This window comes from Nomascus leucogenys, chromosome 14 (assembly GCF_006542625.1).
Source record: "Nomascus leucogenys isolate Asia chromosome 14, Asia_NLE_v1, whole genome shotgun sequence".
Lineage (NCBI taxonomy): Eukaryota > Metazoa > Chordata > Mammalia > Primates > Hylobatidae > Nomascus > Nomascus leucogenys.
In genome coordinates this window covers 36,844,878-36,868,597 of record NC_044394.1, presented here as the reverse complement: position 1 = coordinate 36,868,597, position 23,720 = coordinate 36,844,878, and the positions used below count along the sequence as shown (strand labels likewise).

Genomic DNA, 23,720 nt, shown 5'->3' with positions numbered 1-23,720 from the left:
TCCCAGGCCCTTTCTGCCAAAGACTGCAAATGTCACCAGGCAGAGCTCCACTTGAACCAGCATCTCCTTGCTCATGTCCCAGGCTGCTCTGACTGATTTCAAAGTGCCAGAAAGGCTACAGGGTCGTGTGAAGCAGGCCCTGAACTGCAGCACTGCAGGTAATAGCTGAAGCCTGGGGGTATGACCTGGGCCCATGGGAAAGAGTTGTCTCTGTGTGTGTGTGTGTGTGTGTGTGTGTGTGTGTGTGTGGTGGCGGGTAGCAGTCTGGGAGTTCCTACAACCAGCACGGAGGGAGAGCGATGACCACTAGGCAACAGGCTTATCATCCCAAGGCTAGAATGAGGCAAATATTCCCTCCCAGAACACACTTGTGCTCCCAGCACCTCAGGGGTTGAGCTGTGCCCCAGATTTGGGGCAGTCTACAAGAGGCCGGTCATACTTTTGTAGCCAAAGTGATACTTGGTAGTACTGGGATTCAGTCTGGACTTTGAGACAGGGTCAGTCATTGACCAGGATTAAGGATCATTCTGGGATTAGACTCAGGAGTCTGTTTTAGGTCAGGGTTACAGGCTAGACTGAGGTTTGGAGCAGGGCTCTGTCTGGGATCAGAGTCAGAAGTCTATCTGAGGTTAATGAAAGAAAGTCATCTGATGGAATTTGACTGGCAAAGACAGTTTGCGAGCTTTCTCTGTCCTAGCTACCCTCTTCACAAGCCTGTCCATGGTCTCAGCACCCTCACTCTCCATAGCACCTCCAGGAAGTCTTAGAGTGGAGTACCATGCTCTCCTTTTCATCTTTCCAAAGTACTTTTTGAGATTTGAGCAGAGAGGCGGTTCTAATTAGGAAATCCAGCGACCATTGCTGTGGGGCTGTGCCATCCCTGCAGACTTTCCCCAGGATCCCGCTTGGCACAGGGTGTAAGGACTCAGAATTTCTCCTCCACGATCCTCCCAACCCCTCCTCTATACCCGAACAGGAAAAGAGGCAGAGCAGCGGAGGACAAAAGGGCACAAAAGCCACCCCCACCCAGGAGTAAAGGGATGGGAGGAAGGCAATTGGCATGTTGGGGGACTGCTGGGGCTGTGATCTCCACGTGGCAGACACCTCCTGTGGTCTCTTGGGTTGGTGGCTGGAAGGTGGGTGTTTCGTGACTGTGACAATGATCCTTTGTGTGTGTGTGTGTGTGTGCGTGTGTGCTCAGTATCAGCCTGTGCATCTATCTGCATCTCTATAAAGCTGTGTGCGTGTCTGTCCTTTAGGAGATGGAGATTTCCACAGGTGAGTTTTCCTGGGTTACCTTGCCCATTTCACCACCTTGTGGCCAGTGCTGTGTCTGGGGGTCAGGCTAGATTCTTAGAGCTCTTCAAGCCGGCAAGACCTCAACAATCTCCCCCAACCCCATTTTATGTTAGCCTCATCGTCAGATAGGGTGTGGGGTGGCTCTGGCACTTTGACGTGCCCTGTTCAGATGTGACTGTTTTGTGAAACCACCCTGCTCCGAGGGTGCTTCCTAGCTCCCTATTTCAGGACCACAGTGATTCTGACAGGGCCTTCGTGAGTGTCTGGCCCCAAGCATCCTGGGGTGGAAGTCTGAGGGCACTGACACAGGAGCGGGGTGCCTTGGGAGCCTACAACCGGGTCCTTTGGAGCTGATCTCCCACTAGGAAGGGCCAGTGCGGAAAGGGAGCAGAGGGAATTGTTTCCCCGAATCTGTAGTACTATAACTGCCCACCAGGTGGGGTTCCAGGGCAGAGAGTGAAGCCGAGGTGACCCAGCGCTAGGAGCTAGACCAGCGTTTAGATCTCTTGCCACGACAGCCTCGGAAGCGCTCACACAGGGAGGGACAACACATCTGCGCTCACCTTAGACGCTCACACACATTCTCGTCTCGTGAACTCTAAAGCAGAACTCGTACTGGGTGCAGGCAAGGTGTTAAAAAGGGAGTCTAGTATCGTTGACACGCACACTACTCTAAACTAAAGATGGGATATCGACTGTGGCTCCGGGAGTGCGAGAGTGAACGCCAGAGCCAAGGGGGGCTGAGGGAAGCAGGATGCACGGGAGAGAGAGAGGCAGGCATTAGCTAGACCAATGTCGGGGTTGCTGTAGGCAGCTCCATGTTAACACAGGCTCGCAGGAGGAGAGGCCAGATGACAGATGCACGGATGCGCAGACACGCTCATGGCTCTACAAAGAATACACAAACCCACAGACATACCACGTCGCTCCTCAGACGTCGGGCAGACGCAAGGCCACGCGCGCGAACACACAGGTGCGGCCCCGGGCCACAAGCACACTGTACACAGGCACGCGCGCCGGGCCCTCTGCTGCCAGCGCCGAGAAGGTGGCCATGCTCACCCAGCATGTTTATTTACTCATTTGTATCAATGAACGTTTGTGCCCGTCTTCTCTAGCCTCTGGGTACCGGGGCCGCCGCGTTTGTCCCCGCGCAGGACACTTGCCGGACCAGTATCAGGGTTCCCCGACGCTGCGGGCGGTGGAGGGGGACTACAAAAGCAGGGGAGGGGGGTCCCGATGTGCCGGAGAGGAGGGGCTGCAGAGTCAGCAGCCTGGGACGCTGACGGGTACAGGGGAACCTCCAGGTTCCGTAGGGTAAGAGACATATGGCTGGGGGGCGGACCTTAGCATCGGAGGTGTGAGGATGTAGGGATCAGGAATGGAGGATCTGGCTTAGGGGGTTGGGACTGGTGACTCAGGGGTCCCTGGAGATAAGAGCCAGCGGGATCCCGCGGGTTGGAAGCTCGGGACCCTAGGCACAGTTTCGAGGGCTTTGGGCGCCTGCCAGTCAAGGGGGCAGTCGGGCCAGGACCTCCGCTGCCGGGGCTCCAGCCCAGGAGGGACTGGCTCGGAGCTGGAGGAGGGGACCGCTGACCTGGGAAGGAGGAAAAGAGGAAGGGAAGGAGCCTAGAAGCCAAGCAGGCACTAAGCGAGTGCGCACCGTGTGTGTGCGGAGGTGTGTGTGGTGTGTGTGTGTGTGCGCGCGTGTGTGTGTTGTGTGTGTGTGTGTGTGTGCGCGTAGGTGCGCGCGCGTATGTCTCATCTCGTCCGTCTGTAGGCGCTGGGCTCAGCGAGACGCCGGCGAGAAAGAAGAGGAGGCGAGAGGTGAACTGAGTTTGATCCTGCGGCTGCTACAAGTGGGTCCCGGGCGGGCTGCGGGCGGCGGGCGGCCAGGGCGGGGCGGGAGGCCGGGCTGCGCTCTCCAGCTCCGGCCGCGGGCCCGGCCTCTCACCACGCCTCCGGCTTTGTGAGCGCGCGGGTGGGGGGTGGGGGGGTGCTGGCGGGGCGCCCACGGCGCAGCCTCCCGCCTCTATATAAACACACGCATCGCCTCGCTTTGGACTCAAATTCACATTGAGAGAAGCTTTTAAAACCACCAGCCCTGAAATCCTGCCTCCTGCTTTTCCCCCTCTTTCATTCCTTTTGCCTTCCTTTCTTTTTTCCCCCTTTCTTCCCCCAGCAGCAACTCCAGAGCCGAGAGACCGCGTCCCGGGACGGACTGCCTTTTCTTAATTGATACAATAGCCCAGCTCGGGTTTTCCACCTCCTCCCCCAACCCCACCCCGCCTCACCCCTCCCGCCCGCTGCCGCCGCCGCCGCCGCCGCCGCCGCCGCCGCCCCATCGCCCGCCCGGGGCTCTGTCGCCGGCTGCGTCCTGTCCCGGCCGCGGCCCGCCGGCTCCGCACCCGCGCTCTGGCCGCAGCGCCCTCCTCGCCGCCTCCACCGCCGCGCCCGCCGCTCTTGCCTCGGGGGTGCCGCGGCGGCTCTGGGGCTCGAGCGCGCCGACCGGGGCAGCCCAGGGACGTTTGGGCTCCGGCCTCTCCACTCGCCTCAGCCAGGGAGCTTTCTCCCTCGCCCCCAAAGTTTCTGGGTTCGTTGGAATTTTTGGATTCAGGAATTTTTTTTTCTTTTTTTCTTTTTTTCACCTAGGAATTTTGGGGCCATACTGCAATACTTTTGACAAATCGACTGCACTTTCTCTCCGCTAGCTCTCTGCCCCCTTCTTTTTTTCCGAGCAGGGGAAGGGGCTTACGAGAGAGAGGCTCCCTCTGGACAAAGTTTTCCAAAGTTTTCCGAGTGTGATGGTAGCGGGGAGAGCAAACCCACCAGCTTGACTCACGGCTTCATCTCACCACCCCTTGAGCAGCCCCTAAGACCGCTATAAAGGAACAAACAAACAAACAAACAAACAAAGTTGCACCCCAGTCGCCTCGTGTCTCCTCTCTTCTTTTAGGCAATTTTTTTCCTCCCTCTCTCCGCTCCCCTCGCAGCCTCCACTCCCCTTCCCTTGGCCCCTTCCTCCTCCTTCTCTGTTTCGGCTGGAGGTGCCAGGACCCCTGGCCGCAGCCTCCCCTCCCCCGCCGCTCCGGTCCCCTCCCGTCGGGCCCTCCCCTCCCCCGTCGCGGCCGGCACAGCCAATCCCCCGAGCGGCCGCCAACATGCTCTTTGAGGGCTTGGATCTGGTGTCGGCGCTGGCCACCCTCGCCGCGTGCCTGGTGTCCGTGACGCTGCTGCTGGCCGTGTCGCAGCAGCTGTGGCAGCTGCGCTGGGCCGCCACTCGCGACAAGAGCTGCAAGCTGCCCATCCCCAAGGGATCCATGGGCTTCCCGCTCATCGGAGAGACCGGCCACTGGCTGCTGCAGGTAAGGGCGCGCTCGCTCCTCTGCTCTCCCGGGTCCGCTAGCTGCGAGCGCGGGGCGGACGGAGCGGCGGGCCGGCCAGGGGGCGCCGGGAGCCTGAAGGCACTGGTCCCCGCCCCGCCCCTTCCCTCCTCTCTGCCGCAGCAGCCCGAGCTTCCCTAGACCGCCGGCAGCGCGGTTCCGGGACCACTGGCGCCCGCTGCGCAGGTTCAGGGGGCTGGTAAGAGGGGTTCCCGGACCTGAGGGGGCTCCCAAGATGGACTTGCCTGAGTCGCGGCTGGCCTGGCAGGGGGGCGGGGAGCGCCCCGGGGGCACTCAGCGCGGCGCGATCCCGGGGCAGCGTCCGGTCCTGAGCCGCTTTCGCCTCCCCTCGGTGCTAGAAGCCCCAGTCGCCCTCGGCTTTCTGGGGTTGGCTGTGTCGCTGGGAGCCGAAAATTGAGTCGGGAGAGGAGGGGGCTGGTGGCAGCTTGAATTGCCGATGTAAAACTGTGTTCCTGCGGCGCCGTCGGCAGCGCCAGGTACAGTGGCCCTGGTCCGCGGTCCGCGGTCCGCGCGAATGTGTCTGTTTTGTGGTGGAAGAGGAAGAAGGTAACCCAAGGAAAAATGAGAAGCCAGGGCTCTAGGCTTTCGCGGAAAAGGGTCTATTTACTTATTGGGTGGGGACAGTTTGGCAGGAGATGGAAACTTGGGAGAGGTGAGTGTGGGATCCATAGAGAGAGAGTGCGTGTGTGCTTGTTAGATGCCGCACAACCCCACTCTGCTGGTGATAATGGGGGTGAGGCGCGTCAGGGACCAGACTCAGGTAGGTAATGGGGAGATTAACCTGGAGTTAACCTCATCAAGTGCTAGACAATCGCATTTGCAATGTGATACCCACCAGTTTTCTTCTTGGGGTGGGGGAGCGGAGCGCCTCTGCAGTAACTGCGGGAGGTGTATTTGTGTGTATGCACGTTTGCTCTGTTAAGGGCAAGCAGGGATGTCCTGAAACTGACAATCCCCGCACTAGAGAGGTGAAGCGAAAGGTGAGCGCTGCGACCTGTGGTTTTACAGGTGCGAAAGCTTGGCTTGAAATTAACAGACGCGTGCAATCCGCGCGCTCGCGCGCGCGCGCACACACGCACTCACCCTGCCTCGGGACGAGTGACAGCGGAGCGGGGGCCGGGAGGGGGTTCGAAGTTCCTCTGCCCTGTGGTCTTTCCACGTCCCGGATTCGGCCCATCTCTTTTTGGGGTTGTTCGTGCAATGCGGTGGGGGTCCTTTCAACCAATGGAAGTATCACCCCCCCACCCCCCACAAAGAAATCCCCAGAGCCTTTCCCTCGCCACCACACTTAAAGTGTCAACTGCAGCGGTGCTCTAGGCTTTGGGCCGCGAATTTAGGAAATAAAATAACTTGGGCAACGGCTCCCGCCTTTTAGAGCCAGTCTGCTGAATCCACGGTCTGTCACCACCCACCCCCACTTCGTTTCCTGACCTCTCTCTACCCCCCACTCAGGTCCCCATGACCTTTTCTCCGAATCCCACAAGAGCCCCTGGGGGTCAGCGTCCAACCTGCACAGAAGTTAGGGAGGAGGAAACCTAAGCCTCCCCATCCCTCCAACCCGGGGCCCTAGATCTGGAGGTGGGGAGGGAAATAGGGGGTACGTGTACAGGAGCGCCTAAGGGGTTAATGAGAGCCCTCTGAATCCCAGCGTTATTTTTTCGGAGTCATTTATCAGATTTTACGGGGGGACCTCCAAGGGCTCTCCGTTTCCACCGAGCGCCATCTAAACAGAGCCCAGGGCTAAAAATACAACATTTTTGTATAAATTGGACTCGCGGCCCGAGCGGCCGCCCCTATGAAAGTCCTCTTTGTGAAGACCGTGGAAACGGCGGACAAATAACTCTTTATTAATGCCACAAAAAACGCACTTTAATTATAGTTAGGCAGATCAGAGGCGGGGGGTGGGGGCGAGGCGGCGGCGACCTCGGAAAATTCACAACCCAACTTTTGTGTTGAAAGAAAAGAAAAACAGAGGAAAAGAAGGAGAGGAAACACGGAGAGTGAGACGGAGCGAGGGAGACGGGTATAGCAGACGGAGGGAGGGAAACCCTCGTCTCACCACCCTTTCTGTCGCACCCCACCTCCGCCTAGATTTTTCTTAAAGGGGTAGACGCCGTCTAGAAGGGCTGCACGGCGTGGGGAACTCTCCCAGTCTTCCAGCCTGGGAGGGGGACAGCGTTTCCGCGGCCCAGCCCCCCTCCTGGCTACGCGGGCGCTCCCGGCTCGTTCCCCGTCGCGCGCCGGGGCCGGAGGCGCATGTGGAAAAGTGATTAGGCCTCCGGGTTCTGCAGAGTCACTTTTCGGCTGTACTGGGGTGTGTGCACATTTAGTTGGAAGTAGTTTTCTGTGGAAAAAAGGAAAGTGAGGAGGGGGACCAACCCGGGATAGGGGGAGTGAGTTGTCCCCTCGGGGGTGCGGGACCGGGTAGATCTGGAGCTCGAGTCGGTACGCTCGTGGGCTGGCAGGCGGGGCGGCTAGACAGGTGGCGCCCCTCCCCTTTTCGCCCGGTGCTGCCCCGGCAGGAGAAGGGTTAACGTGGGGTGGGGTAACTAGTGCCGACGTCAAAGGTGAGCGGGACGCCCCTGCCCCCGCCCCTCTGAGGTCTCCACGGTTTCCGGTACCCGCGCCGGGCCGGCTCCGTCAGCCGTTTCGAGAGCCCGGCCGGGCCCCGGCCCCGGCCCCGCCATCCTCGGCTCGCGCTGCCACCACCGGGGATCTGGTTACCTGCGCGGGTCGCCCTGCCCGGTCCCGCCCCGCCCCGCGCTCGGGTTCCAAACTCCAGGGCGGCAACCAAAGTCCGTCTCCGTTATTTCCAGGGCAAAATGCATTAGGAAAATCGCGGCTCTGGGCCCGTGACCCCGCCCTGCAGAGTCCTCCGAAGGCCGCCGGGTCCCTGCGCGGGCCACACCGGAGAGCGGAGGAAACTCCAACCCCCATCTGTAGTTGCTGCCTCCGGGCACCGACCGCTTACCGCTATAAATAATCTTTGGCCTGCGGCCACCCCGCGGGGTCTCGCCAGCCCGTGGCCCGGAGCCTGGAAATATTTATTCCGAGAGGCTCCCGATCGCGGGGTGGGGGGGGTGTGGGTGGGGGCGGAGACTCCCGCTTCGGGTCCAGCTGTCCGGGATACCTCTTTCCTCTCGAAAGTCATTACTAAAAAACAGCCTCCTGGGGGTGCCCCTGGGCCTCCGCCTCCTTGCATTATTTATTATCCTCTAGGCCCTATTTCCCAGTTCTTGTGCACGCTATGAAAAATAAAACCTGCGTGCTTGTCTGTGTGAGTGTGTTTGGTGGGGAGAGGGGGCAGGTGACTGTACCCCAGGTTGGGGTCCGCCGCCCCTCCCTCGCGGGCCCTCTGCAGAAGTGCACCCTGAGAGAGACCCCGGTGTGGCTCCCGCAGGGTTCTGGCTTCCAGTCATCGCGGAGGGAGAAGTATGGCAACGTGTTCAAGACGCATTTGTTGGGGCGGCCGCTGATACGCGTGACCGGCGCGGAGAACGTGCGCAAGATCCTCATGGGCGAGCACCACCTCGTGAGCACCGAGTGGCCTCGCAGCACCCGCATGTTGCTGGGCCCCAACACGGTGTCCAATTCCATTGGCGACATCCACCGCAACAAGCGCAAGGTAAGAACTCTGCCCCTTTTCTTCCGCGCACTCCCTCCCCCACCTCGGGTCAAGGAGTTCCTGGAGCCCGGGGAATGTCCCCTACCGAATCTATGCCCCCCTTTGCACACCATGCTTGAAGACTCCGCAGTTCCCCGCCGACAAGGCCTCGAGTCCGGATCCAGGGCCTGCTCCGGCCTCCTCTTGGTCCCTTATCCTGCTGGCCGACTGAGCCGTGGGCAACCCCAACGGTGGCTTGGAAGAGCTTGAGCGTGAGGGGGCTGGGGTGTCCAAAGCCTGTCCTTGCCTTGCTCCACAGAGCTGGAAAAAGAAGGGGGCGGGACAGTTGGCCGGCGTTCGCCTTTTCGCCACGTTTCCCAGGGAATTCCGAGGACTGGAGACCGATCATTCTAAAATCAAAGCTGTCCTTCCCACCACAGGCTGCTTGAAGGGAGGCACGGGCAGACGGCTGCGCGTGGAGGTTGGGGACAACTTGTGGGCTGCGGTGGCGGGGCCTGGTCAGAGAAAGGTGCGGCGACCCTTGGGCCGCAGAGAGCCCACGGGCCTGGGCAGTGGGGGAAGGGCGGGCGGGGGGAGAGCAGGCGAGGCAGGAGCGGGGATGAAAGCGCACCCACCCCTCCGAAAGAGGAAGGGAAAGTGGGTGTTTATCCCTTGGATTTCCCGAGCGACTGGAGGAGGCGCGCACGGGGCAGGCCCCCGCCCCTCCCGGCTGCGCTAGGCTCTCAGCGCGGGCGGCACGTGCTGTTTGAACTGCAGTAACCCGAAAGCGGAGCCAGCGGGCGGGCCCGAAGCCGCCGGGAGGGAGGCTGCGCGACCTCCCCCACTCCATTTTTTTCCATTGGGTCAGAGGACCCACCCAGGTTTGAAACCTAAGGAAAGGGAGAGGCAGCCTCCTGTCCCGGAGCGATGGCAGACCGGGGAGGTGGGGAGGCGGACTCCCTCCGTCAGGGGCCGCAGTGCTGTGGTCTTGGCGAAGGTGGGGAGCGCTCTACTAGCCGACGCATCCTGTAGCACTTGACCTTCTCTGAACAGCCTGTGAAGGGTAATTCTTAACGGCAGACAAAAGAAGGAGCGGTCAAACCGAGGAGACTGGGCTGCATCCCTGCCCCCACCCCCGTTCCCTTATACAGCATGTATTTCAGGAACTGAAAAGGGGCTCCCAAAGTCCCCTCTTCCATCTGCCCCACTCCTAGCTGGAAGCAGTTACCACAGCCTGGGGGCAGCGGGAGAGGGGTTCTGGGGAGTGGCTGGGAGGGGCTGGAGGCTTCGGAATGAAGCCTCGGCTTTTCAAAGTTGTTGGGCAGTTATTTTTCCCTCAGCCTTTGCGACTCCACCAGAGGCCCATTCCAAAGAGCGAGGAGAGCGGAGACTCAGCTCCAAAAGAGATGGCTGCTTCCTGATCTCTGCTTTACAGAGGCTTTGGCCAGAGGGGTATTATTGTCCCCTTTTCATGGAAGGGGCCACTGAGGCGTAGAGCGGTTGAATGAGACTTGAACCAGGTCAGGAGACAAAGAAAATTTCGGGGAGAGCCTGCAACACCGGACTGCAGCGTCCATGGGAATAGTTTCTGGGCCCCGGAGGAGAGTCCTCTTCTGTCCCGCATGCCTGGGGCTGCTGGAAGCTGGGGTGGACAGTGAGTGCTGGGAGGAAGGAGGTGTGGCCAGGACCAGAGTGTGAGAGCCTGGGGTGCAGAGGGCTTCAGGGTGAGGGCGTTGTCTTGGGGTTCCACCCACCCTGGGCCTGACTTGGCTTCGGGCCTCCAGGTGTTGGCTGGGAAGGGCTTGCCTGGAAAGCCCCAAGGTTTTTTGGCCTACATTGTCCATTTAGAGGGGAGGGAGAAGGAAGGGAGGGTGCAGATGACCCGCCTCAGGAATGGGGGGGGGAGGGATGGGGAGGGCTGGGGTTGGGGTCGGGGCAGAAACTGAGAGCCTTGGCTGAGGCGTGATGGCTCGCTATTCAGAACAGCCGGTCCTTTAGCTCCCTGGGGGTGGGTGGGGAGTCACCAGAAGCTGGTTCATCCTGCCAGAGGCCTGAGAGCCAAATGCAGGGCCCCCTCTTTGTGTGTAGCAGTTTTATGCTTGCCACGTGGGGCATGTTGGCGGGGAGGGTCGAATGAGAAATGGGTAGTCAGCCAGATGAAAGGATCCTTCCCCCCAAATCTCCCTAACTGATGATTTCAGTTTACTGAACTCCATGAAAGTCCTGGGGCTAAGTAGGTAGAATCTAGCCGGAGGCTAGGAGAACACTCAGGGCCACTGTTTCTAAATATCCATGTTGGTCCTGGAGAGAATGGCTCATCTGCTGAACCCAAGGCCTGGTGGACTCACTGTGGCCAAGGTGGGGGCTGCTGTGTGCCATGCACACCTCTTTATCCAGTCCATGCTGCAGTTAGAGGCCTGGCTGCAGTGTGGGCTGCTGGGCCAGGACTGGCCTGGTTAGGAGGTACGTGCGGGAAGTGGGGCCCAGGTGTGCTGGGGCCTGGCTGGTGGGGAACTGGAGCGTCACTGTTTCCATTGGGGCTGGTGGCCCACCCCGCCTCTGGGAGGTCTGACCAGATGTGTTGGAGGGGGCTTCTCACTGCCATCACTGCGCTCCAGGTGTTTGCCCTGGCTGCCCTGGTGGTCTTGGGCCAGCAGGGGTGGGGTTGCCAGGGAAAAAGTCCAGAAAGTCTTGCCCAGTCTAACAGAATCATCTCTGGAAGCCAGGCCTGTGTCCTTGCAGCCAGGGCCTCAGACTCCCTCCCTCCTCCTGGGTTACCCTTCCCCTGCCCAGGGCCTGGGGTGTATCTGATGGATGGGGGAGGGACCCCATCCCTCTTTGTGTGTAGAGTGGCTGGAGTATTGCCATAGAAGGGCAGATGGAGTCTGGTTAGGAAGGTAGGGGTGAGACAGTTGTCCAAAACATGGAGAAGGAGCTACAGAATCGTTCTAGAAGCTTCCTGTGCCCAGCTCTACCCACCAGGATTGGGCCTCTCCTCTTTTCCTTTGGAGATAGGACTGGACCTCAATGCACCAAGAGGCCAGCAGCTTCAGCGCACCCCAGACAGTGGCCTGGAGATACCCTCCAGGGAACCTGGAGAGCATTTCAGGGGAGGGACTTAGCCTTGGACTGGGGAGACCTCAGAAGTGATAGTCTTGCCCCTTCTACCCATACCCCTGCCTACAGGACCTTCTGGGCCTGAAGCCAAGGTGCGGGACTAGGCTTTGGAGGTAGAGGTCAAGAAACCCTGCCTGTCCACCCACCATCCCTGACCTTTGGCCCCATCTTGGAAACCTTGTGCTCCTGGGGTCTGTGTTGGGATGGAGAAGGCAGGAGGTGCCTCAGCAGGAGGACGGTGCCAGGAGGACCCATGGTTGTGGGGTCCTGGGGAAGGCTAGCCCACACCTGACTCTAGGAGGCCTTTGGACCAAGGCACAGCCTCTGGCTACACAGTCATGTCCACCAGGCTCAGCTCAGGGCAGAAGGTCCAACCTGCGTTGGATGGAAGGCCAGTGGCACAGACAGGCAGCTCTGCTGCTGGGAGCCCTGCCCCAGCCCCTTGGCATAGGCACAACGCCTTTGTTCTCTCAACACAAGTCCTTCACCCAAAAGTTACTGTAGCACCAGCGGGTGGGCACAGGGGCTGCTGAGGGGGGCGGGTAGCAGGAGCAGATCTATCTGAAGGTCAGTGGGGGAGGGAGCCCACGGTCAGCTGCCAGGGCGCCTGGGAGTGGGCACCTCCCTCTGCATGCCCTTGTGCCAGGCAGCAGGAGGGTGGGCGGCCTGGATGCAGGGCCCAGCCCTTCCCTCTGTCCCTCCTTTCTGTGTCCTTCTCCCAAGGCAGGGAGGGGTCCAAGGCTGTGGTGCTGATGTGTTTGCTCACTCTCCCAGCCTTGGAAGATGAAGGTGGCCTTGGCAGGGAGTGGGAAGGCTCGGTGGGGTCTGCCCTGGCCCTGGGCCCCCCATGCTGGCTGCTGTATCTGTCCTGGTTCCCTAAGCCTAAAAGGAAGCAGCTGCAGGGCCCTGAGACATGCCAGGACCACACCAGAGTGGCAGGGACAGCTGGCCTCACCCTCAGAGGGGACTTCACCGTAGAGGACGATCCCCTTCAGGACCCTTGGATAAATTCAGAGCCCACCAGGGCTGGCAGAGGGCAGCTCTGTGGAGTCTGGAGTGGTGGGAGGCAGGGAGTTCAGGACCTCTGGTGGGTGTGGCCAGCCACGCTCTGGGCTGTGACCTTGGGAAGGCCCCTCCCCATCCACAGCTTTCTAAGGGGGCGTTCGTGGTGGCTGGAAGCAGCAGAGGTAAGAGCGGCTGGGCAAATCTCAGATACTGTGGCTTGGCAGGTGTGTGCCAAGTGCTGCCCGCCCCTCCCCACCTTGCCCACCTTGTGCTGTAGGTATGTGTGGAAGAGTTAGGGCAGTGGGGAGCACGTCTCCAGGTGAGATGATCACAGCTGGAGTGAAATCGCGGGCAGGCGCTTTGCTCCAACTGCTGGAGCCTGTTGAGGGCCAGCCTCAAGGGCCAGCCTCCTCGAAACCAGAGGGGCTGAGTGTACCCAGCCCCACACACCCGGATTGGACATTTCCAGTTCTGGGTGAAGCTGCCTGGCATTTCCACTGGGCCAGGGTGAAGCTGAGGCAGCCAGGCAGCTGGGAAGATGACGTTCTCTCTTGCCCCCCTTGCATGAATATAAAGTACACACCTTGGCGTCACCCCTGTGCGGACGGCTGCCTCAGCGGCTGCCTGCCCTGTTATTCTTTCCACTCTGCAGTCCGAGGCTCCGGTGGCTTGGCCAGGTGGCCTGCCCAGGCCCCCATCCCTCCTGGGCAGCCGCTTCCATTCCTCCCAGTCTGAGTCATTGGCCTGGGCAGTGGGTCCCCACTCCGGCTCTACCCGCTCCTACTGCCCATCCATTTGTCCATCTGTCCACACCTGCCAGCAGAGAAGGGGGAGGCTATCTGGCTGAGCAAGCGCAGCACGAAGGGCCACGGGGGTTCACAGAGCAACTCCCCTCCCAGGGCACTGGGTGAGAGGCAGGAGGGGCGAGGAGGCCTGGTTGGGGAGAATGCGTTTGTAGAAACAATGATAGGGAATCTGAGCCTTCACAAGCCCCTGGCGGTGCCCCTAGACCCTTGTGGGATCAGCTCCCACTCTGGAGGGAGGGAGAGAACCAAGGGTGTCAAGAGAACCATGAGCCTATTGTGTCCTTGGGGGCTTGGCAGGGAGTTACCCAAGGCCATCCCTTAAGGCGAGTGCCCTCCTCCCTCCTGCCCGAGCCTCTGGGGCTGCAGCAGGTAAACCTGGACAGGTGCTCCTGGGCTCCTGTGACAGTGCCCTTGCTCTCCGCCGGCATCAGCCCTGGTGGGGAGTCCATACCTGCCACTCCCTCTGCAGGGCTTGGCCTGGGCCTGGGCTGGCTCCCAGTGACCTTTGTCCAGCATTCTTGGCTGACTTTTGGGAATTCCGAGGGAAGCCCCAGAAGGAAACAAAGCAGCCGTGGCTCCTGCGATGCCTGTGGTCAGGGAAGTAGCTCCGGGCCGGGAACCCTTCCTCTCTTCACAGGGAGCCACTCCCCGGCACCTTCCCAGTGTGCCCGAGTCCTGACCCCAGCAGGCGGTGGCCTCAGACCCAGCCCGCCCTGACGCCGCCCTGGCTGCCCTGTGCCCCAGCCTGTGCCTCCGCCTCCGCCCGTCCTTTGTGGTGGGTGGTTGTTTCAGAGCTGCCCCGGCTTTGGGAAGTGCCTGCATTGTTACCCCCGGGCACAGACCCAGGCATGAGGCTCTGGAGGCTTCCCAGGGCCTGGGAGGCCCCTATGCCTGTGGAGCAGCTGGGCAAGAGCCAGGGGCATGGACTTGGTGACCTCTGAGCCCAGCCCCTTGGGGCTAGTGTGCCTTCCACCCACCTTTGCTGGCCTTCTCATTTGGGCAGTTTCTCCACCTCACGGTGGGCTCTGAGGAGCGTCATGGACAGCCTGGCAGAAGGGCCCTCAGAACGGCCAGTCGGGCCTCTCATGAACCCAGCAGGGAAACAGCTCCAGGGGGGGCAGCGGCCTGCTGGCTGTCACTCAGCAAGTCAGACGCCGGCCAAGACAGTGTCCTGCTCCTGCCTTCACTTTCCTTTTAGAAGCCCCAGCCCCAGGGGCCTGCAGGTGCAGGGTGGCAGTGGCTTTTCCGGCTCATTCTAGCTCCTGGCCTTGCCCATGGGCCCCTTCCCCCCAGGGGTCAGGTCCTGACCCCTGCCCTTGGAGTCCTTCTCTCAGTCCCAGGTCTCCCGGGGCCCTTCTCTCTGCTGTCTGTAAGGGCCCTTCCTAGACTGTCCCTGCCTGCCCTCTAGGGCCCCCAAGGCCTGAGAAGGAGCAGTTCAACCAGCCATCGCTAGAGGGCGCAGGAAACGGAACCCACGGGGCAGGGCAGGGCAGGGCTTGTCTGTGGGTGAGGTGGGGGCCCTGCCTGCTCCCCCTTTTGAAACCCTGGGATGGCCCCTCCTGGGCCACTATAGCCCACGTGGGGTGTGTGAGTGGGGGCTGGAAGGCACTCCCCAGGGGATTCCAGCATTGCCAAGTTCTGGGCAGCTTTGAAGGGATAGCATCTGCTTAGGGGCAGGTGGGTGCTGGTGTTTAGGTGCTCAGTGGATTGAAGGGAGGCCACCTGGTTCCACCTCACTGTTTTACAGATGAGGAAACTGAGGCTTGGGGGAGCGGATAGCCACTTGGCCATGATCACACTGTAAGTTGCTGGATGATACACAGTTACAACTCAGCCCCTTTCCCGTCACCCCACTGCATCATAGAGCCCACCGGCTTCGACTTTGGCTGGGCCTGGTGGGCATGGCCTCCAGGGCACCTGGTGAGAGGCAGGAGGAGGAGGTCTGCCACGTGCTGGGGGCCCTGGCCAGCCCCTACCCTGCACTCTCCGTGACAGAACCCCTAGTCCGTCCTGGGCTGGCTGTTTCTGGGCCAGGTATGACCTTTCTGGCCCTCCCTGTCCCACCTCTGGCCTCCCTGTCCCACCATGGAGGACTGGTAGCCGCAGAGTGATTTTCCTGCCCCTGTCTTGATTCCTGATGCACTTTTCCCTCCTGTGCGCTGCTTTCTGCCCACCCCGTGGCTCTCTGCTGTCTGTAAGGGGCCCTTCATTGGTCAGTGCTGGTCTCTAGAAGTGCCCCTTCTCATTCCCCCAAGACCCTTCATTTGCCCAAGGGCTGAACCTGGAATCCTAAGGACATGAGGGTTGGGGGTTGAAGCAAACAAGCATTGCCTTTATCCATCACTCTCTGAGGGGAGGCAGCAGTTAGAGTCCCCTGGAAATTCTCTCAGACCCCCAAAACTGGGCAAGGTGTGAATGACCCATCTGGGCTTGGGCTGACCCAGGCGACCTCCTATCGTCCTTCTACCTCTCAGCTGTCCCTTTGTAGCAGGAGCGGCCCCAAACAGTGCAGGCCTCTCTGCCCCTCGCCGGCCTCCTGCCCTCCCTCCTTCCCTCCACTGGGAATTTCGGAATGAAAGTGCTATTGTGAACGCCTGGCTGGGCCACTGAAGGGCCAGCACTGTTATTTCTGCAAACCAGCCCTCCCATTAGCCATGCAGGGCCCAGGCCAGGAAAATGTTACCTTTCCTCCCCGAGCTGACTGCAGGGGAAATTCTCACATTTACAGTTTGTGCGGTGGTTGTGTTTGGGGGGGCAGTAGGGGAGGGCGGCGCGTGTGTGTGGTTTGCATGGGGTGGGATGGCTCCCTCTTCTGCACTGTCCCTCCCCTCCCAGCCTTTGCTTGGTGCTGGTGGCAGGGGTGCTCCCCCTTCTCATCTGAACTCTGGTGGGATGGAGGTTGCTGCTTATGAGCGAGACCCACAGGCTTTTGGTAAATAAACTAACGTGCTCCCCTCTCCTCCACACATGAAAACCTGTGCGGGGGAGTCCTGAGTGAGGAGGGTGGCAAAGGGGGCTGTGCAGCCAGCTGGGAGGACGGAAGACAAGGAGGTGGAAACAGGACTCACTGGCTGCTTACAATGGCCCTGGAAGATGCAGGGAAGTCACAGGGCTTCTGTTTGTCTTTATGATCTTTGGGGGTGGAAAGCCATTGCCCCCATCTCCCCCTGCTTTTGGACCTGGCCACACTGAAGACCTTTTCATGGCACAGCTGTTAATAAACTTATTAGAATCTGCACCCAGTAGGTGTTTTCCAGCAAGTAATGACAATTTTGGTTCCCAGGAAGTCCTACTTCAGGTCTAGTCTCAGCCTTTCTTGCTGTCCCCCATGGAGTAGCTTTCCCTTGATGGCCTTCCCCTACTTCCCTGTACAGTCCGACGACTGTGCTCCACTTCTCCCGGGCACTTCCATTCTGTGTCCCGGGATTCCGAAATGGGCTTCTGCAATGTAAGGGCAGCCTCCCTGCTCTGGCCCCGCTCAGCCCCCACTTGTGCCCCTCACAAGCCACATCCCCCAAAGACTTGCTGGCAGCTGGCCTGCCCAGCTCTCAAGTCTTTGCTATTGTGTGGAAGCTGAAGTTCTCTCCAGTCACATTCATTGTTCAGGCAGAGTGAGGGGCTGGCCAGGGGTGGGCTGTGCCAATCAGCTCACCCACTTGCCTCTCTGCCTTCCAGGTCTTCTCCAAGATCTTCAGCCATGAAGCCCTGGAGAGTTACCTGCCCAAGATCCAGCTGGTGATCCAGGACACACTGCGCGCCTGGAGCAGCCACCCCGAGGCCATCAACGTGTACCAGGAGGCACAGAAGCTGACCTTCCGCATGGCCATCCGGGTGCTGCTGGGCTTCAGCATCCCTGAGGAGGACCTTGGGCACCTCTTTGAGGTCTACCAGCAGTTTGTGGAGAATGTCTTCTCCCTGCCTGTCGACCTGCCCTTCAGTGGCTACCGGCGGGTGAGCACCCACGGCCTGGGAGGAGAGGAGCAGGAGCATCCATGAGCCCCCTCTCTGGGGGTGGGTGGCTGACCTGACCCCTGAGATGGGCACCTAGGCACACAGCACATGGACAAAGGGGAGAGGTGTCAGCGTGGGGTTAGGAGGCTGGAGTCGTCCCTGCTGGTCCCGAGGTTCAGATGGGAGCCTGCCCTTCCATATGAGTGACAGCCCTCCCCTCTGCAGGGCATTCAGGCTCGGCAGATCCTGCAGAAGGGGCTGGAGAAGGCCATCCGGGAGAAGCTGCAGTGCACACAGGGCAAGGACTACTCGGACGCCCTGGACCTCCTCATTGAGAGCAGCAAGGAGCATGGGAAGGAGATGACCATGCAGGAGCTGAAGGTGGGGTGGGCGTGTGCCCCTCGCTGGCAGCACCAGCACCCAGGCTCCATTCCGAGCTTTCCCTGTAGTCTGGCCCCACACATACTTTCTGAGCAGTGGCTGGAGACCTTGAAACTGGAAACTGTGTCCCCACCCCTGCTGTGCAGGATGCTGTGGGGCGCCCTCCCTTCTCTCCCCATGGCCTGCAGGGAGCTCAGGCCTGGGAATGATCTCAGTTCATTTCCTAGTCCCAATATCCCTGGGAGGCCATCTAGGAAAATGCAGGTCGACAAGGGGAAACCACTTGCTTGTCACCAGCCTCAGCCCTTGGGGAAGAGCAGGGGAGATTTGGATGTGAGGTATCCTCCCCCACCCCCAGCCTTTTCAAGTTGCTGGCAATTTGCATGCCCTCCCACCCTCCCCCTCGCCCCCTGGGCCCCTGGGGATCCCAGCTGTGCTCCACACAGGACCTGCTTGCCCTGCTTTAGGTGGATGTTTCACCTGAGGAGGGCTCACTCGCCCATCCCCACCTGGGCTCTGCAGGCCTGCTCCACTGCTGGGTGCCCATGGACACTCACTGCAGCCTCCCCTGCCCACTATCTTTGCCTCCCCATATTCTAGCTCCAACTTCTTTCCTGGGAAGCTAGGAAGAGCTGGAGTGGCTTTTCCACTACAAGAAGCTTTGTGATTTATGGATGTTGCCATGGCCAGTAATGGACCCAGGTCCCTTCATTGCCCTCTCTGGGCCCAGAGTCCACATTTGTAAAATGCAGGGTGTGCTATGAGATAGCCTGCTGGGGCCTTTCTATGGGGAACCCATGGCGCTGGTGTCCTGCTCCCCAGAAAGCCCTGGCGGGGTCTTTAGGTCCCCTGGAGGTCACCTCCCCTCAGCCTCATCCCAGGTCTCCAGGGGAGTGGCCCCAGGCTCCCTCCCAGACCCCATTGGCTTCCCTGATCACCCACTGAATGCCCTCCTCCTGCGATGGAGGAAGGGGCTGGCACTGGGAGTGGGAAGGCCCGGGTTTAGACTCACATCCCCGACACATACACATGCACACCTGCTGCGCAGGGCCTGGCTTCTTAGGATTTGTTCTTTTTCTCCTGTGAGCCCACTGCATATCAGGCCTGTGGGGCTGGCCCAGGAACCCAGCAGTGAGTGAGAAGTGGCTCCACTCCAAGGGACTCTAAGCCAGTGCTTCTGCCCTTGGTCACAGCAGTTGTGTCTTCTGCCCAGCCAGGGACTGGCTGTGACCCCCGTGTCCATCGTGACACTAATGCCCGGGCAACATGAAGCTCAGAGGAAGCAGAATTCACTGCAGGAACCAGGCAGGGCCCAGCACAGATGACCTGGGCACATGGGGCACTGGCTGAATGGGGTGGCCCCTGCCTGGCCGAACCCACACCTCCAACAACGCCTCTCCTCTGTGCCCTGCAGGATGGGACCCTGGAGCTGATCTTTGCGGCTTATGCCACCACGGCCAGCGCCAGCACCTCGCTCATCATGCAGCTGCTGAAGCACCCCACCGTACTGGAGAAGCTGCGGGATGAGCTGCGGGCTCATGGCATCCTGCACAGCGGCGGCTGCCCCTGCGAGGGCACACTGCGCCTGGACACGCTCAGTGGGCTGCGCTACCTGGACTGTGTCATCAAGGAGGTCATGCGCCTGTTCACGCCCATTTCCGGCGGCTACCGCACTGTGCTGCAGACCTTCGAGCTCGATGTGAGGCTGGGCCTGTGGCGCCGGGGGTGATGGGGGAGCGGGGGCACTGGGATAGGGGCAAGGCGGGGGACCAGTCTCCATTTCAGGGACTTCAGGCCTGATGGGGAAAGAGTGCTTGCTTTCTGGGAGCTTTCAGTCTGATGGGAGAAGTGCGCCCCAAATGCATCAGATGAAGCCAAGTTGGGTGTCATATGTGAAGTCACGTGCACATCTACAAATAAGGGCTTGGACTAACATGCTGAGTGGGGCAGGCTTGCCAGGCCTTGGGGACCACAGTGGGGTGTCTCTAGGAAGGGGCGGGTCTTGAACATCTGGGGTGGAGCCGGGAGGGGGCAGTCCTGGGCCCTCCGTGGACTCCTCCGGCTCTCACCACCCGCTCCTCGGCCCCCATCTTGCTCCAGGGTTTCCAGATCCCTAAAGGCTGGAGTGTCATGTATAGCATCCGGGACACCCACGACACAGCGCCCGTGTTCAAAGACGTGAATGTGTTCGACCCCGATCGCTTCAGCCAGGCGCGGAGCGAAGACAAGGACGGCCGCTTCCATTACCTCCCGTTCGGCGGCGGTGTCCGGACCTGCCTGGGCAAGCACCTGGCCAAGCTGTTCCTGAAGGTGCTGGCGGTGGAGCTGGCCAGCACCAGCCGCTTTGAGCTGGCCACGCGGACCTTCCCCCGCATCACCTTGGTCCCCGTCCTGCACCCCGTGGACGGCCTCAGCGTCAAGTTCTTTGGCCTGGACTCCAACCAGAACAAGATCCTGCCGGAGACGGAGGCCATGCTGAGCGCCACAGTCTAACCCAAGGCCCACCCGCCTCAGCCCAGCCCAGGCAGCCGGGTGGCGGGGGTGGGAGGTAGAAACCTGTGTGGGGGAGGGGGCCGGAACGGGCAGGGCGAGTAGCCCCCATACTTGCCCTCCCTTGCTCCCCATCCCTGGCAAACCCTACCCAAAGCCAGTGGGCCCCATTCCTAGGGCGGGGCTCCCCTTCTGGCTCCAGCTTCCCTCCAGCCACTCCCCATTTCCCACCAGCTCAGCCCCTGGGCAGGGCGTGGCGGGGGCTCTGCATGCCCATGACGGTGTTAGGTGTCAGCGCGTGCTACAGTGTTTTTTGTGATGTTCTGAACTGCTCCCTTCCCTCCGTTCCTTTCGGACCCTTTTAGCTGGGGCTGGGGGAGGGGAAGAGCGGTGCCCCCTTTGGCGCACTCTTCAGCGTCTCCTCCTCCTGCGCCCCCACTGCGTCTGCCCAGGAACAGCATCCTGGGTAGCAGAACAGGAGTCAACCTTGGCGGGGCGGGGCCTGCCTCCAACCTGGAGATTGCCCTTTCCTGTGCCCCCGTTCCCACCCTCCCTCACTGGTTTGGACATTTGAAATTACCTATTGCTGCTACTTGTTCTGTCCTCTGACCTTGGGGCAAAGGAGCCCCAGGCCCTGTCTCCCCAGCATCCTCCCTGGTGGCCCTGGGCAGGTGCACTGACACCCCCACCTTCCCATCTCCTGCTGAACCAGGCCCTGTTACACACAGGGGCCTGAGGCCCGCGGCTCACGTGCTACCCGCCCCCATATTTATTCAGTGTTAGAGAATCTTGGGGATGCTGGGGTCTGGAGTGAACATTTCCTCCCCTTCACGCCCTAGCCTGTGTTCCAGCTGTCCTGGCGAGACTTCTGTGAGTGAAGAGGAAGGGGTCTCTGGTCAAACCCAGCCCCCGGGCCTAGGGTTGAAAGCCTTCCCCGGCTCCAGGCATTATTTGGGTTTAATCTCGGAGCCTCACTCCTAGACTGAAGTCCAGTGCCTCTGCCTTGTCCCTGGTGGAGGTGGAATGTGGCCCATTGCCTCCTCCCTCTCCTGTCAAAAACCCTGATCAGGTAGATTTGGAGGCGGCCACAATTTCCTGCTTGGCCACTGTTCACCCCAGTGCCCCTGACTCCAGGCGTGAGTATGGGGAAGGATACGGGTTCTTCTGACGGGGAGCCAGGGCCTCCGTCTTCCCTTCCTTAACTCTCCCCCTTTGCCCTCCGCCCTGAAAAAGGTGTCCTTGAAGTCCCTTCCACCTCTATGCCACTGTCTGCTTAGCCCAGCTCAGGGGTGGGGAAGAGGCGAAAGCGTGGGAGGTGAGCGCAGCGGCAGTTCTGCCTGGGAGCTGACTCCAGGGCCCTGTGTGGTCTCCGGACAGCTGCGGGAAGGCTGCCGCAGCTAGAGCTGAAGAGGCGGCTACGTGCGGTTTGTCAGGGGGATTGGGTTGAAAACTGGCCAGTCGGGATGACTGGGTGAAAGAGGAGTAGCTCCTGCCACTGGCGTTTTGAGTGTTGGCAATTTGGGATGCCTCCTGGGGAAGGTTTCGGGGCCTTTGGTGAGTCTCTAAGCAATTGTGTCTGTTTTCAGATTTTTCCTTGCTTTCTGTGTTTCTCTATTGGTTTTTGATGTTGTAAAAGCAATGAATCCCCTTTACAAGAAAATTGAAAACACAGAAGAATGAAGGACATGCCAGTCCCCTATCGCTGCTGTGAGCACCTCAGCGGCTCCCTCCGACCAGATCCCGTAGGCAGCCCCACAGACCGACCCTGACCCCACTCACAGCCACCCTGACGATAGACTATAGGAACGGGCCCATACCACACAGACTGCTCTCCAATCCCTGAGTCTCAGATGTTTCATTTATTTCCTACTTTTCCACTACTAAAAAACAGTGTGGAACAGACATTATTGGCAAAATTGGTCATCCTCAATCCTGAAAAACAGGCCAGAATGGGTAAAGACTTGTCAAAGCTTGCAACATAGCTACATGGTGCACCCGAACCGGTACCCCCTCCCCGCAACACAAAACCAGTATCCGGAAGGTTCATTTGCCTTTAAACTGATCCAGCTGGCCCTGAACCAATTGTTTTTGACTGAGTATCTAGGAGAGCAGTAAGTGGAACTTCAGACAAGCCCACTGGGTCTGGTCCAGGTGAGGGGCAGGGGGCATGGGCTGGGAGGTCTCAGGGGCCTTCCCTGGGGGTGGCCAGCCTGGTAGGGGGCAGAGAAGGAAAAGCTGAGGGGGGTCCCTGTGAGGAAGGAAAGAAGGATCATTTGCCCTGCTGGGTCTCAAAGGCAATGAGAAGAGAGCTGAAGAAAGCTCTGGCTGGCTGACAGGATCCCTGTGTTGTAATTGGTCCCTCCTTTCAGCTCTCTAACGAGATGCCCGTGTCTGTGCGTGTGCGTGTGTGTTTCATACAGCTAGCGTTAGGTGGGTGACATTTCTTACTTATCATCCCTAACTATTGTAACTTGACCTTAAAAAGACAAAACCCCACAAAACTCTTCCTGCCACGGGCTTGCAGATTGAAGCACTTTCGATGTTGGGCGCTGGCGTTTGTGTTCTGGGCACCACCGTGACCCTGCCCAGATGGCTATAATATTATTTTATACACAAACTTTTTTTTTCATAAATGTTATAATTTTGTGTCTGTCTTTATAAACTATTATAAGTACTATTTTTGTTATAATTCAAAATAGATATTTAGTATAAAGTTTTTGCTGTTAAATATTTGTTATTTAGTAAAATATGAATTTTGCTCTATTGTAAACATGGTTCAAAATATTAATATGTTTTTATCACAGTCATTTTAATATTGAAAAAGCACTTGTGTGTTTTGTTTTGATATGAAACTGGTACCGTGTGAGTGTTTTTGCTGTCGTGGTTTTAATCTGTATATAATATTCCATGTTGCATATTAAAAAAATGAATGTCGTGCATTTTGTGATTTTGGAAATACTCAATGTGGCTCTTTTATAGGCTTCTATAATAAACCGTGGGGACTCACCCTCGTCTCCGTTGCCTCTCTGCTCTCTGCCTTGTCAGCCTTACTGAAAGAGTCCTCCCCGGCCACCTGTGTTCACATCAGCAACACCCCATCCACCTTGTCAGTTAGGAAGTTCTTCCCTAAAACTGTCCCGTGAGGCCAGTTTGCCATTCCTTGCATGCAGGCACAGAGGTCTGTGACAGAGTCCTGGGAGGAGGAGGTTCCCTGGGGAGGGAGAGAGAGAACCGGTCAGCCTATTGGGGGAGGGGCAGCTGGGAGGATGCTCCGAGTGTGGCCGTGGCTGGCTGTGCCAGGTGTTTCGAGGCTGGACAGGGGGACCGAGAGCTCTGAGCCTGTCTTGTTAACTTGAGCGAGGACACTCATAGTCACGTGGCAAATTAGGGAGCAGAATTCAGTTCTTCTGACGTCTGGGCTCGCGTCCCATGCCAGCACTTCTCAAAGCCTGTTTCATGGGTGTTGTGGGATCACATAGATTCCATGATCAAATGAGTTTGGGAAATGCGTTAAACACAGTCATCCTGGTTCCCCTTCTGCAGGCCTTGTCAGAACCTTGAGCCCCAGGATGTGTAGCCTCAAGGGCAGTAGAGTGTGGGGTGAACACAGGCTGCAGCATTCTCCAGGCCTATTTGAGGATTGAAACCCTGTCCTCTTTCGCCGAT

The 23,720-nt window shown here is 59.4% G+C and overlaps 1 protein-coding gene across 2 annotated transcripts; it reads left to right on the top strand.

The window, feature by feature from the left end:
- Nucleotides 1–4,404: 4,404 nt before the first annotated feature.
- Nucleotides 4,405–23,060, top strand: LOC100584815 (cytochrome P450 26B1). 2 transcript variants are annotated; one of them, XM_003262537.4, is made up of 6 exons: nucleotides 4,405–4,661; nucleotides 8,101–8,325; nucleotides 16,908–17,183; nucleotides 17,409–17,564; nucleotides 18,979–19,263; nucleotides 19,665–23,060. In XM_003262537.4, the coding sequence occupies exons 1-6, from the start codon at nucleotides 4,458–4,460 to the stop codon at nucleotides 20,055–20,057; spliced, it is 1,539 nt and encodes a 512-aa protein (XP_003262585.1). In that variant the 5' UTR covers nucleotides 4,405–4,457; the 3' UTR covers nucleotides 20,058–23,060. The 2 variants fall into 2 exon arrangements, with proteins under 2 accessions (XP_003262585.1, XP_012356576.1); XM_012501122.2 differs by lacking the exon at nucleotides 8,101–8,325.
- Nucleotides 23,061–23,720: the final 660 nt, after the last annotated feature.